The 15,346-nt window shown below is 43.8% G+C and overlaps 1 protein-coding gene across 1 annotated transcript in view; it reads right to left on the bottom strand.

The window, feature by feature from the left end:
* The window catches only part of kif21b (kinesin family member 21B), a gene marked incomplete at its 3' end in the record, with an annotated part of 55,099 nt that overhangs the window by 24,667 nt on the left and 15,086 nt on the right, over positions 1 to 15,346 (bottom strand). The window contains exons 2-19 of the mRNA XM_079297148.1: positions 12,385 to 12,607; positions 9,695 to 9,877; positions 8,580 to 8,729; positions 7,938 to 8,072; positions 7,585 to 7,770; positions 7,294 to 7,409; positions 6,943 to 7,138; positions 6,188 to 6,377; positions 5,983 to 6,046; positions 5,133 to 5,363; positions 4,205 to 4,328; positions 3,982 to 4,123; positions 3,202 to 3,390; positions 2,881 to 3,080; positions 2,663 to 2,770; positions 1,262 to 1,578; positions 832 to 1,015; positions 40 to 243 (exon numbers count right to left, since the gene is read on the bottom strand). Coding sequence (XP_079153274.1) covers positions 40 to 243; positions 832 to 1,015; positions 1,262 to 1,578; positions 2,663 to 2,770; positions 2,881 to 3,080; positions 3,202 to 3,390; positions 3,982 to 4,123; positions 4,205 to 4,328; positions 5,133 to 5,363; positions 5,983 to 6,046; positions 6,188 to 6,377; positions 6,943 to 7,138; positions 7,294 to 7,409; positions 7,585 to 7,770; positions 7,938 to 8,072; positions 8,580 to 8,729; positions 9,695 to 9,877; positions 12,385 to 12,607 — 3,142 coding nt within the window. The remainder of the gene's footprint in view (positions 1 to 39; positions 244 to 831; positions 1,016 to 1,261; positions 1,579 to 2,662; positions 2,771 to 2,880; positions 3,081 to 3,201; positions 3,391 to 3,981; positions 4,124 to 4,204; positions 4,329 to 5,132; positions 5,364 to 5,982; positions 6,047 to 6,187; positions 6,378 to 6,942; positions 7,139 to 7,293; positions 7,410 to 7,584; positions 7,771 to 7,937; positions 8,073 to 8,579; positions 8,730 to 9,694; positions 9,878 to 12,384; positions 12,608 to 15,346) is intronic.

Below are 15,346 nucleotides of genomic sequence, written 5' to 3'. Positions count from 1 at the left end.
ACATTACCATGTGTGTGTGTGTGTGTGGGGTGTTCATACCTTGGTCTCCTCTATCTGTACAATGGTGGCCTGGCAGTCAGACAGGCTGTCATTGATGTAGTCTATGTTGGCGTTCAGCACCTCAATGTCCTCGTTAATTTCCTGAAGGAGGCGGTCTTCTGCTTCTGGCCCCTCCCCGTCCGCCATTAGTACCTCCCTCTTATGTGAGAGGGATTCCTGCTGGACTGTCAGCTCCTCTCGCTTCTGACTCATCAAAAACACAAATGCACACCACAGAGAATAAGAAAGGTCAGAGCTACACTTACAAAAACATGTGCAAATGTCAAAGATAAGGACATAAAATTGTTATTTCCACAACAAGAAACTATATTTACTACAGTATATCTCTGTGCAATACAAACTCATTTTTATATATGCTCCATCTTGCAGATTCATAGAAAAACACTGTTCCCTTTCGAATAGTACAGCATGGTTTTATCAGTGTTTGTCTATGAAGAGAAGCGGAAAGGAGAGCCTCACTCACTGAGGTTTGAAATACTTTGATGAAGTGAGCCAAAAAAAGTCACCAAGATGTAACCATTGAAACTGCTGCTGACACTCCCATGTACATCGGCCATTTTAAGTCCTTATATTTGATTTTAATCACTGTTAATAGTGCTGCACATCTCATGGTGAATGTCATTTTTGGCAAATTGTATGAAACGGTACAGCCCTGCGGAGGCTTTTTTTTCTCTAGAGCCACCAAACCAAATGTAATCACACGAAGAAAGACGCCTCAAATAGCACCATTTCCACCTTAATCTCGAGAAAAAATGCGAAGGCCATTCCAACCTTGATGAGGCGATCCATGTCGGCCTCCACGTTGGCGATGGTCATTCTCTGCATGACAATGTCAGTAATGCGACGCTCGAGTGCTTGCCACTTCTGACGGGCAGACTTTGAGAAGCTGCTCGCTCGGCCCGCCGCTCCAACGCTGCCCAGGCCTGCTGGCTTACGCTGCAACTTCTTCCTACTGCTGGGAAGAGATAAAGGGAGAGAGGATTATTTTGACTGGACGCCAAAATAATTAGCTGACATGACATAAACTATAAAGCTCTGTAAAGCTGAGGGGAGCTGCAGATTCAGGTGATGAAAGCATCACTACCAGTAAGCCCTAACATATTGTCATTTGATACATTTTGATAAAAACATCAAAAACACAGACGGTGTAAACACGTGCACATGTAGAGTAGAGATCATTGACTACATGAGCCCATCTTACCCAATGACCCTGGATCCATCCATGCTCCCTTCGCTCTCGGCCATATATCCAAACACATTGTTTTTGTTGTTCCACTGCTTCACCAGCCCGCTCACAGTCCTCGCAGTCTCAGGTTCAGAGCTGCTTGCTGTAGTGCTGGCCGATAACTCGGCTCCAGAGTCTGTAACTGAGGGGGAGTAGTTCCAGCGGGCCACACGCCCGGCCACGCGGTCTGACATGGGCTTGGCCAGGCGCCGCAGGGCGGTCACCTCCTGGGTCTTTCTGCGCAGCACCTGCTCCTGTTGCCGCTTCTGCGACTCCAGCGCTCGAATCTGGTACTGATGGACAGGACAGAGAGAATATGTGTTTATCAGTCCTCGCTAGGGGTGTAACGGTTCACAAAATTCACGGTTGGGTACGATACAGTGGAGCCACGGTTCGGTACGTTTCGGTACAGTAGAAAACTAAATGCCAGAGAAATGTACTTGATTTTAAAATATATTTATTCATTACAACTAACATCATGAAGTTATTCTTTGACTTTGAACAATGATGGAACTAAACCTGAGTGACTCATCTTCTAGGGTGTCTTCTTAGCAACACATAAGCATAAAAAACAAAAACGGCTCCTGAATGTTATGTAGTATTGTTACTTACATCTTGCTTACATCTTGTATTGTTACTTACATCTTGCAAAAGAGATTTTTAATCTCAATGGGACTACCTGGTTAAATAAAGGTTAAATAAAGGTTTTATTTTATTTTTATTTTTTATTCAAACATATTCGGTTCGTCATGCGTACCGAACCGTGAGCCTCGTACCGAACGGTTCAATACGAATACGCGTATCGTTACACCCCTAGTCCTCGCCCACATCTTTTTAGTTTATATTCCTAATAAATAAGACTGTTTCCACAACAGGCTTACAAAGTGTTGATCATGAGAGCATTTCCGGACGAACCCTGAATAAAAGGATTACGAATAAGGCAGCGCAAATGTTTCCATGCTCATTAATAAGCCCTCTCCTCCAGGGGAAGCACATAAAGATGGAAATGAATGCATTGAGGCTATGTACTGATATTCAAAACATAAAAGTTAATCCAAACAATCTGTGTGCAATATGTACACGATACTTACCGGTAAATCGGTTTTAAAGTACCAGGCTGACAAACACAGCAACTCATCAGCATGAATCATTCTTTAGAATGTGGACCATGTTGACAACAGCTGAAACACGCTCATATACAACATTGTTCATACGGTCTCATCTTGCTCCAAATAATTATATTTCAGCATGAGGCATTAGAGGGAGCCGAAGCACCAAATCAAATATCTTAATATGTGTTTCTGAAGACTGTAGTATCTGCTGTTTGCGGTGCTGAAAATCTCCGTCCTAAACACACACAAACACATGCAGTCTGACCTCTTGTCGGCGCTGCTCTTTCTTGAGTTGGGCGATCTCACGGTTCCTCTTTGCCTCCACCATCCTCCTCCTCAGCTGCTCCTCCTTCATTTGCTTCATCAGCGTCACCTGGACATAGCAGAGAGAGCAGGTTTCTTAAACTGCACTGGCAGTCCTGCTCAAACCATGTCGCTCATCCATGCTCCTGATCCTCCTCACTCACTCTTCCTTCTTTTTACCTTGGCTTTCTTCATGTCGTTGACCTCCGTCTGGAGTTTCTTCAGCTCCCGTTCATACCTCCCCTGGTTTTTGAGGAGACGCGCGTGCTCTTTTTGTGCCACCTGTAGCTTTAGCAGATCTCGGTTCATCTCCTTAAGACGTTTCTCATAGTCCTGCTTGATCCTGCTGGCCTTCTCCTCCGTGTAGTTCTCCATGGACACTGTGTAGCCGTGGAATAATGTTAATGACCTGTTGTCAGGCTTTACCTTTAGTGGCACTTTTTACTCTTCTACTGATCAACCACATGTGTAAACTACTCATTACATGATGTTTAAACGTACTGAGGTTCTGCAACACGCGGTCTCTCTCCAGCTGAGTGTCTCGGATCTTATTTTGCAGTAGAACGAGCTTCTCCTCGTACTGCAGCTTCAGCATCAGCAGCCTCCGCTGGCTGTTCTCCAGCTCGTCTATCAGCTTCTGTTTGATCTCGATCTCGCAGGTCAGATCAGCCAGGTCCGCCTGGAAGTTGGCTGCAAATTGGAAGGGAAAAGTCAGACAGAGTCCAAAGAAGTGCTTATGGAGGAGTTCAAATCATATTTTCTTTTATGATACTGAAATAAATAGTGAGCTGCTGAAAACAAGCTGCCACACAGTGTAAATTCTGCACATTAAAATTCAGGTTACGTTAGATGGGACAAAGAGTCTACCGCCACGCTAGCAGCTCTGTAAGACTGGAGACAAGTTACATATCAATCATGCGATTAGTTTTGCAAAGATTTAGGCATAAATTACAAATAAATTGAAATTTAGACGGAGCTAGAGGAAAGGTTAGGGAGGTCATTATGATGCATCATCTAGGAATCATGAATGCAAGATTGTTGTGTCAATTCATCTGATGGATGTTGAGATATTTCACTGGAAAAGTAGAACTTTGACCAGCTGGTGGCGCTAGAAGAAAAGTGCATCATCAATTAATGAGTTGACTGTACAAAATTGAATGGCAATTAGTGGCAATCATCCAAAAGTTGTTGAAAGATACTTCCCGATCGACCGACACAGAGACAGACAGAAAAGGGTGAAGAGCTCTGTTCGTTTTGCAGCAGCAGTTGTCAGGAACTCACCTTTCTCTTCAGAGTCCGAGTCTGAATCCACCAGGCTCTCGTCACTGTCAAACCCGTTCTCTTCCTCCTCCCTGCCTTCCTCTTCATCCTCCCCCTCATCCTCATCACAACAGCTCTCCTCCTGCAATGGAGACATGACATCCTACACACAGAAACACACAGATGCATCAGACTTTGTTCCGTTTGTTTTAAGTTCGTATGAATGCACAGGTGTTGTTATTACCTCAGTGTAATTGTCGTCTGAATCGATCTCTCCATTCTGTCCATTCTGACCACTCCGCCCGCTCTCTCCATTCTCGTGAGTGTGCAGTTTCACTCGTTTCTTCAGGCCTTTCTCCAAATCAGGACTACAGGAAGAGAAAAGCATGATTGTTGGCATCAAATTATTTCCCTTCATTTCTTTTACTATTTTCACCTGTGGATGAACATCCATCAAATTCAACTGCAGTAATATGAAGGTTTTTTTGGCCATTACCATGTCTTACAAACACTCTCTGTCATGTAAGTGAGATGTCACACACTCCTAACAACCACCATTAAGGCTTTGGGAGTGTTGCCAAGTGATGTGCTTATGGCAAAATCAGACCTCTGAAGGCATTAGCAAAGTCTTCTTCAGCTCATCTCAGCCCTTTTAGCTCTTTACTTTTTATTGCCACTTGTATTCCCCTTTGATCCGTCTTTTACAACCATCCCCAGTCCCATCGCTAAATTCCCGTCTACCTCCATCTAGATCCCATTAAACCTCAATTAGCCTGTTAGGCTTTGGACTCTTCAATCTCATGACCCACTGGCCGACTGAATTAGACCTTTTTGTGTCCACGCCAGCGTTACTACTCAGCACTGGCTGCATCCCAGTTCTATACAGAAGCTGGCCGTCCCAAAGCACTAATCCAATTGTGATGTGGCTCTTAAGCTAGCGGAGAAAAGCAATGAGGGGGGGGGGGGGGGGGAAGAGTATATGAGCATGCACAAAAACTTACTCATTATACTTTTGACAATGGCTTAGAGGGAAGAATGAGAAATTAAATTTACATCAAGCTGAGATATTTCTGAGTTTAGATATATGAGGAGAGAAGAGCTTCTATTATATTCTATATTGTTTTGTGAAATTAGAGTGTGATAACATCTTAAATGCATCCCTCTATCCTCACCTCATTCGTCTCTGCCTCCTCTCCTTCTTCTTCAGCCTGTCGATGTCCAGCTTGGCCCGGCGTAACACGTCCGTCAACTCGGCCTCCATTGACAATGAAGCAGGGGAGGAGCCAGGGGGGTGGCCGGGGGCGGGGCTGAGGGAGGAGGAAGGGAACAGGGAACGCGAGGAAAGTCGGACCGTCTGCCGTCGCAAAGACTCGTTCATGGCCTCGCTCTCAAGAAGCTTGGATCTGAGGGAGGAGAGAGGAAGAGAGGAGGAGAAAAAGACAACTCATCAATCCAGAACATCTGCTGATATGTAATATCATAATAATCAAAGTACAGAAAAAGCAACTGATCCAACCACTTCCATTTGGGGAAATGGAAGTGGTCTGCATAGTAAGTCTCGTGCTTTCTAGTGGCGAGTTAGATGAGACACTTTATATGGATCTTGTGTCTCTCTGGTCAGCATGAAGCTCCATAGCCAGGGGAGTCAGTCTTTGACCAGATTAAACAAACATATATCTTGTAAAATACTGAGCTTTGGAGGTGCTGGTAGGCGCACTTCCAACAGAACCGAGCTCGCTGTTTCCCCTTGTTTCCAGTGTTTATGCTAAGCTTGGCTAACCGGCTAAAGGGCTTCAACTCCATATGGAACAAACAGAAACAAGGGTAGTAGACATCGTCCCATCTAACTCGTGGCATGAAAGCTCATGAGCGCATTTCCCAGAAATGTCAAACTATTCCTTTCAAAAACAAAGTCGGGTCAAAAGTTTGTAAAGTACGTTTCAGATTTGATGATTTCAGTGATTGTGATGCTTCAAGTGATGGCAGTACATAAAGGTATAATAGGAGGTTTGGAGCTCTTACCTAAGTTCTTCAACCTCTCGGATGTAGTTCTGTATTAATGCACCGATCTCCTCATTGCCCTCACCTAACATTCAAAGGGAGAAGGAGCCTCAGGGCACAGAAAACACTCAATACAATAAGGATGCATGAAAGTAAGATTCAAGAGGCGGACTTAGGAGAAACTGAATTCATACATTCAGAGCAGTTGCAAATCTCCCTCACGTACTTGACTTAGTCAGCAGAGTGTTGACCTCATTGGCCAGCATGTGTGTTACACGGGTGTTGAGGTGGTCAATGGTCTCCTGCATGGCCTTCACCCTGAGGCGCATTGTGTCGTTTTCTCTCTGCAGCATTGCATTCTCCGTATACAGGTCGCTGTAGCCCTCTGAACCATCCTCACCTGCCACACGCTTGCCCTGCACAGAGACCCAAACAGTCAGCATGAACATCAATTACCCTGAACTCTACAAGCATTTTAGCATTTTATTTTCTCGTGTCATTCTCCACTCTCCAGTCTTCTTTCTGCATAATGGTTGACATTAGATAAACCATGTGACACAGAGCTTCTCAGCACAAGCACATTCAGATTCAGGATTAATTTCTTTGGAAAATGCTGACGTTCCACTGATTAATCTTCTTCATACTCTGCATGCACAATAGCAAACGTATAAATGGATGTGTGTGTTCCAGTGACGATCTTTAATCTGATATAGTGATCAGCTGCTGCTGCAGACGTGGACTCTGCTTTTCTTACTCGCTCTCTAATACCATCTTCACTTCACTCCCATTCGTGTTGTCTTTGTTGCTTCTTCTACTCAGTGACTATTCTCAATTTCATCCATCATGTCAGCCCTCATTGCATCAGTTACACTGACAGCCATGTGTTGTCTCTCTTCTTCAACTCGCCCCCCCCACTTTTCTCCCTCCCCCCCATTGTTTTTGCCAGCTTTCTTATAGTCATCCATCCCACCCATCTCTCACCGCCTTGTACTCCAACAGCTCCATCTGAAGCCGGGCTATCTCGGCTCGCAGGGCGCTGATCTGCTGGCTGGTCTTGTCTTGGTTCACCACCACCTTGTTCCTGATGTTTCGGGCACGGTTGGCGTACTTCAGTGTGTTCAGTGTCTCCATGAAGTCCCGGTCTGACGGACTGACGCAGGCGATCATCACTGTGCGACTGAAGAAGAAGGAAACGTATCAACTAATCGTTTCAGCTCCAGTGCCATGATAAATTACGACTTTCTCTTTTTGAAACTATTTTCATATTATCCCAGAATTATATTATTTTCCTACCACATAAATAATTTGTCTGTACGTACAGTGTGTGTGTACCTGTTGCCTCCCAGGGAGTCCTGTAGCAGACGAGTGAGTTTGGAGTCTCTGTAAGGGACGTGCCCTCCCTTCTTGGTCTGGTCCCCTAAAGCACTGATCACATTTCCCAGCGCCAGCTACAGCGCGCACAAACACACACACACACACACACACACAGAAATTGATGAACTGATTTTCTTGTGTTATTAACATGCTGACATATAAAGGTTCTTAACACTGTTTGTTTTTTCTATCAGACCAGAGAGACACATTCTTACACACACACACAGTTTATATGTCTGTCTGTCTCACCAGTCCACAGTTAATGGAGATTCCCTCACGGGCTCTCTCTCCTGTAGCTCCTGTGCGTTTCAGCCTCTCAGAGCCGGCCAGGTCCACAAAGTGGAACTTGGCCATCAGTGTCTCGAACTCCGGCTGAGCGATGGGGCTGGAGCCCACGCCGTTCAACTCCCCGTTCTCTTCTGCTCCTCCGTTCTGCTGGCGGGGGTGGACAAAAAACAATTCAAAATGAGTTCATGAGTTGAGACAGTCTTAGTCGAAAATAGCAATGATTTCATGGTACTATCACTGTAATATTAAATCGTTAAATCGTTAAATCGTTTTTTCCCTCCTCCCCCCCCCCCCCCCCCCACTCCATATCTCACCATTTGAGCCCGCTGGCACACTCTCATCTGACAAAGGTAGATGGTGAAGATGGCATGCGAGCGGGAGCTCGTGGCGTTCATCTGGGTGCTGGCTGTGGTGCGGGACAGAGCACCGAGCTTCAGGCACTGCAGCAGCTGCAGCACACACACACAATATGGAGGACATTTGGGTATGACTGGTTAGTTTGAACTAAAGAAGAACATTTCTGAGAATAACTCAACACATACGAGTCTTTGTATCCAATGACATTTCTACTTTTGTTTTTTCTACACACTCAAAATGCTGGCTATTTCTGCCCTCTCTACTGATAAGTCCTCTCTTGCTTTTGATCCTCAACCTGATCAGCTGACTTTCCCCACTTCCATCAGTCTCCCTCCCCCTGTTTTGAAATTCCCCATCCACAGGAGCACCCATTCGTCTCCATTCGTCTCTTTTTCTCTCAACTGTCTGAAATTTGGGGAATAAATGCACGGATGACCTCACCCAAATTAAGCATCTCTTCTCCTTTTCTTTCTACTTTCATTGAACAATCTGCTCACATATAGTATACAGAAATACTACATGTTGAAAAAGATAAAATGCAAGGATGATGACTGCAGATGACGCACATACGATACCAACACACACAAACATGCGCCCACCTCCTCCTCGGAGTTCACCAGTCTAGAAGTGACTCCAGTGGTGTAAATGCTGCCACTGGCGTCTTCATGGATCTTAATGTTGGACTTCCTGTTCCGGTTCTCTGGATCTCTGGCTTCGTCGAACAAGTCCAGGACCTCTTCATTGTACAACTGCAATAAACAGCATGGGCAAACACATATGCATCAATATACAATTTATATATACTCAATGCTAAGGCAAATACTCAATTTTAACATAACCATTAAACACAATTAATTAATGAGCAGTTTGTCATATGCTCCTCATGGTCTCCCATTTTCTCACAGCTGTGTTTCTTATTTACACACACACACACACACACACACACACACAGGTCAAAAGATTGACTCAGAAACTAAAGAGGGCAAGGGCCCACCTACTCCCAAACACACACACACGCACACACACACACACACACACACACACACACACACACACACACATCTGTTAACCGTCAACAGAGATAACCTTGTCACCTGAGAATAAAAACACATGAACAGCAGAGAGCAGGACAGACAGAAGAAATAGGAGAAAGCTCGAAAGAAAAAAAATGTTAACATTTATTTTATTGTAATTCTTTTTCCAGAAATTGTATTAAATTAATTAGATCTTGCACACACAGACACACACACACACACATAAATGTCTGCCCCCAGAGGCAACCCAAACATTTGCCTGCCAGAAACCTCTGGAGGAAATGATTACTCGTCATATTATCTCATTGCGCCTACACAAGCATCCCTCCCTCCCTCTTATCCCTCACTCCATCCTCTACCACACAGTGATGAGAAATAATGTCCGAGGTAATGGCCAACATTAATCAAGACCAACAAAGCACAAGCAGACATTCCTGCCCATCTGTCATTGGGTTGTCACTTCCTGTTTGTGGAAGAGGGGGCTGATCCTCTCGTCTCCCTGTTTTGTCCCATCTGGTTAGAGTTAATGTGGACCGATAACCATCCCAACACACACACACACACACACACACACACACACACACATTTACGAGCAAGAATATCAATTCTGCCATGTTAAATCAAGTGTGGTTGTACATGTGCTCTCCATCCATTCACATCTACATGTGTGTGTCACCCACCTCTAGGAACTGGGCGCTGACTTTAAACTCGGGTGGCTGGATGCCGGCCTCCTGGGCGTGCACCCTACTGTTCTGGATTCCCTCAAACAGCTGGTGAACAGCCCGGGGGATGATGCCCTGCTCATGCGGGCCCAGGCTCAAATCAAAGCCCGTCCCCATGGTGTAGGTCTTACCCGAACCCGTCTGAAACACAGTTCATCAACCACGATGAGATACATTTTACTGAGTACTCCAACCATCATACATCTATGTACAGCATCCTGTTTTCACATGCGTATATTGTCAGTTAATTCAACTTCAATAAACTGTGTGTTGAGGTATGTGTGTGCTTTTATTCAACTAGAATATTTGAGCACCAGAGTATCAGTCGTTATCACTCAATGCACGGCGCGTTGCCCACTCAATGCATCGCACGTATCGACCAGTCAGTGGCCTACTTGGAAAAATACCATACACTTAACATTATTTTGGATGATTACAAAGAAATTGCATCATATATGTTTTTTTTATAACATTTGGATCCACCAATTTGCCCGGATGGACACATTGAATAAAATGATACTGCCTATTGTAACTCCAAGGTAGGTATAGTTTGCTAGATGAATATGGTTATACGCAGTGGCGCTGGTGCACATGTTCTAGGTAGGGCTGTTTTCTATTTCCCTTTAATAACTTGAGGGTTACCGTAATAATTCCCTTTAACAGGAAACGATACAATCTAACTATATTCAGGTTACCTTTAATTTGAGTTTACAACAAACGCAACACACACAATTTGGAAAAATGAAATGAAAGAAAACCCCTCGTTGCTGACAGGATGTCGCCTGAAGCGTGGAAGTCCAAACTCTTAGTCCACTTCACTCAAGAGAGCAATAAGATAAAAGTGTGGTACCTTTGTTAATGCTGCTGATAAATCGGAATTACATTACTAATCCCCCCCCCCCCCCCAAAATAAAATAATAGTAATATGACAAATAAAAATAAAAAAATAAAAATATCTACATAAAAGGCTGTAGTGATCTAGAATTAATTGCGGAAGGATAACATATAGCAGATATGTCACTATCTATATGTGGCATTCTAAACGTGAAGAGGCGGGGCTTAGGCGGCTTGTCTGTAGTTCAGATCAGAGACGCTCCGTGAACTACTATCGACCAGAATGCCGGCGCTGAATCGATTTGAGGACGCTGATTGGCTAAATTGTATTTCACTCATTTATATCTTTAATCAGCATTCAAGCATCATTGGCTAAACTGCTTCATAGACCCGCCTCTTTGGGGCAGATTGCATTCTGGGTGTGTGAGTGTGTGTGTGTGTAGGGGTGTTGCGCCGGCTCGCAGATGGAAACCACGAGTGTGAATACAGATCGCAAGGAGTAGTATAAATCTTCGTCAGTGACTATGAGCTTTAAGTGTTAGAGTCAATTGAACGTGTTCTTTGAAGCATAGAATACAGTCGGGGTCGGCGATCTCAGAGCGAGGGCCGGTTGATGATGGAGGTGAGGGCCGGTTGATGATGGAGGTGGTCCGGCCTACCGGGGATTCCCCCGGTATCCCCGATGGCCAGCCCGCCCCTGGGAACATAAGTGTATTGCATGATAGTGACAAGCAGTGTATGATTAATTAATCCTGTGTCACCACCCACTACTCAGTGTTTTATTTCGCTTTATTTGTTTTGCAGTTCCACGCTTGAAAGGAAACAGAATAATCTATCACAAATCTAGAAAACATAGATTGTTCCAAGATAAATCTCAATTAAATGCCAATTGGTGTGTTTAAGATGTGGTTATCTTCTCTATCTGTCACATGTGTCATCAGTGTAACACGTGCATCACCAACAGGATTGGGTTCAGAATTGGATGGGTATTGTAATAAATTTGAGCAAAAAACTGTAGTTAGTAGATATAATAAAAGTGTTTAATAATTCATAATTAAGAATTCATAATTAGTCATAATCATAAGGGTTTTGGGAATGCATAATTAAGATAAACATAAAGTGATGTAGGATTAGTAGCTAAAAGAAATGAAGCTTCTGCCAAGTTGCAGAAGTCTAGCTTATATACTGAAGGATTATCATAGAAGGGAGTAAGTCATAACTGACAGGATTTGAATGTGTTAGCTGCTCAGGGAGAGAGAGATGTGGAGATAGGCGTTTACAGAAGTGTGTATGGAAGTTAGCCAATAGAAATTGAGATAGACAGAAGGGGAGGAGTCGCGAACGAATATGTGGGAGGTTTGATTTAAAAGACTTTTTTTCTCTCTCGTGTGAAGGCTCTCGGAGGACGGACGTGTTTTTTATACCTGAGGAGCTGAGTTGAGTTTTTTGCAAACGGGGTTTTATTGATTTAATATTTCATAGGAGTGTGTACTCCAATGTTTAACTGCAATCGTACTTGCATCAGTGGAATTAAATTCCTTATAATTGTAAACCAGTCTTGGTAGATTTCTTATTGGAGCGTGTCGACTGTACAAAGCAGCGGACACACGTGCTCCGGCCTTCTCTCTGTGGGGTGTGAGTTTTAGCCTCAACAGTATTCAGCCTGCTTCTTTGTTTTTTTTTTTACTTACTTATTAAAATATTATTTCATGTAAAAAAAACTGATGAATAACGACAAAAGCTATGGAACTATGTTCTATAAATTAATCCAAAAACGAATCCCTAATATGAAAATCCAAGTCTCTGCATCATACCTGCCCATAAGCGAAAACTGTTGCGTTGTAGCCCTCGAAACAGCCCTCGATGAGCTTGTGAACACAGGCCTCGTGGATTTGCTGCTGCTCAGAGTCGATGTCGAGCACGAAGTCATAGGTGAAGGCTTTGTCTTTACCCAGGAGGACTTGTGGTTCTCCAGGTGTGACCAGCGTGCACACGTGACAGCCCTCTATCTTCTCCTTGGCCATCTGAGGACGAATCCTGGAGGAGATAAGAAAAGGACGGAGTGAATAGAAAGTCATCATCAGCTGTTAATCCTGCTGCTCGGGACTCAGAGTTCTGCGGGGCTTTCTTTCCTGACAGGTAGTTCATCGCAGTTAATTGCCTTCACCTTGCATCCCAGTTGTAAAATAATCCCCGATTTGATGAGTCTGAACATCGTTGAACTCCGTGACAGAATGAGGGCCGAGTATTTAAATGTAGGCTCATTTATTTTATCTCGTTTGGCTGCAGAACGTCTGAAAGGCTTGCATGTATCCCTGCTGATTCGAGGAGATGTAGCTGTTAAAGAAGTGACACTTTTCTTTCTTTTTTTACTTGCTTCTGCCACAGCGCTAATTCATTGTGAGAAAACACTGCAGAGAAAACTCAAGAGTATATGCAATGTACATAAAACAGAAGATCTGTCACATGGCACCACTGTTAATCTTGGGCTTTCAGTGGTACAATGCGGACACAGTTGGGAGGTAATCACTTTAAGCTGCGCAAAAAGCTGTGAGCCAGCAGTATGGGAGCACTGGGGCCACCTCTACACATGCTTACCCCCCCCCCCCCAGTTCAGTCTTCAGGGGACGCAAATCAACTCCCCCGCACACAGTGAGATCGCTCCACAGACTCCCTTTGGGATGCAACAACAAAGACACACACACAAGCTGTATGGAGTCATAAAACAACAAGAGAAATGCCCAAACACATATAGCTGCTATACGGATAGTGGGCACTTCACAAAGACCCACAGTAACTCAAGACACAAATACTGTACACACAGTTCACAAACAACCTATCTTCAGTTCACACATGGTTCCTCTCAAGCATGCATTAAGAACCACACCCACTGCTTAAACTCACAGTAATCCTTTTACCGCACGTCGTTGTGATGCTGCAGAAACACACACACATACAGCTGACAACAGCACTTTTTGGCCCTCTTTTAGGCCTTGAGGCGTCATGGAAGAGGGTCTTCCAGGAAGGAATTAAAGACATTCGAATAGTCCAATTCAGCAGCAGCATACTGACCCCCGACCACCTTATAATAGACAGTGAGATCTAGAAAGCAGCTTGCAGACAGAGGAGTCCTTCATATTACTGGAGGTGACCTTAGCGCGGAGGTCCATTGTGCAGAGACACAAAGACAACAATGACAGCCCGTCAGTTATCCACAGGGAGAAGAAATGGAACAGCTATAAATAATCAATTCACACACACACACTCATGATCACACCACGGCTCAGCTGGATGAACATTTAAGCCAGCTGTGCGAGCAAAAGATGGGATCCATAACATTGATCGGAACAGCAATCACACACACACACACACACACACAGACCCAAACTCAGACCGCACACTCACTGCATTTAGCAGCTAAAAACAGCCCTTAACACCGCGACCAAATGAGACAGAGTCGTAGAGGGACACAAAGAGAAACAGATTGTGGATCCCTGATGCGGCAAATTAAGGCATTTATCTTTTCTCATCTTTGCACACGAATAGAAAAATGGTTTGAATAGCCTGAAGACTGAACAGAGTCCATGAATGAAGCAATAAAAAGTTACACACACACCTTTTTTTCTTTATATACAGATGAATGTATAGGTAGGAACATGGTGTCTATACACTCATTAACCCATCAACCCTGATAGCTGCAAAAGTCATTGATGCAAGACTTGAGATTGAAGTGATCTGCAGCACGAGGGAGGCACAACTGTAAAGTCCTGGAGACCTTCCTGACATTTACAGCAACACTCGTCATCCTGCCTTCCAGATTCATTTCAAAACTCATGAACAAGCAGACAAACCATCGTCTTCTACATGTTGAGAGCCATTGAGAGGACATGGTGGTGCTCCCAATCTTTGATCTTGCACCACCAAGTCTTTGTATGTATGCTGTGTTACGGTAATATTAAACACATGCATTGAGAAGTAACTGAAAAATCTGTCAAAAACGAATTATCTATAAAAAAACAAAACTAAATGTGATACATGACGGACTATAAGGGGGGAAATCGAGTTTGACATTTTTAATATTTTGAGAAGCAGAGTTAATAATATTTTTAAAAATCACAAATACGTCAACACAAAGTTGTAATATTTGAGGGAAAAGTCGTAATATTTTGAGAGAAAAAGTCATAAGAGAAAAAACCTCGTTTGTAACTTAATTCTGAATTAATCTGAGAGACTATAATTCTAATTTATGTGGATGAACATGCTTTCTAAGGTTCATGCTGCATCTCTTGTCTTACTGGGGAAAAAAAAGACGCTTGTCCTGATATGAAGGAACCATTTCATTAGTACCACAATATTTTCACTATGGACACACGAACACACTACGAATGCTAACAGAGTCTCATTCTAGTGTTCCGTTTTGTTTTTCATCAGCTGGCACACTTTAGAGGGTCCAGTTTCCTTGGGAACTGCAACCACTGCTCTGGGACTTGTAATGTGCAATCCTTTTATGTGTGTGAGCATATGTGTGTGTGTTTTCACACCAGTAAAATAAATAATGGTATTCTAGTGGTGCAAATTGCAAGTTACAAAATGCTAATGCCCCAATTATTCAGTTATCTTCACCCGGAAATCAACTGCTGGCCAACTATCCAATCACAATCCTGGAAATAGCCAGGCCCAAATGCCAAGGCTGTTACCAACGAGCCCAGAGTACCAATAAAATCAGCCCGCAGCGAGTGCCAGTAATGCCCGTGTGTGTGTGTTCATGCTCCCTAA

The sequence above is a fragment of the Melanostigma gelatinosum genome, assembly GCF_949748355.1.
Source record: "Melanostigma gelatinosum genome assembly, chromosome: 3".
Lineage (NCBI taxonomy): Eukaryota > Metazoa > Chordata > Actinopteri > Perciformes > Zoarcidae > Melanostigma > Melanostigma gelatinosum.
This window is presented reverse-complemented; position numbering and strand designations above follow the sequence as displayed.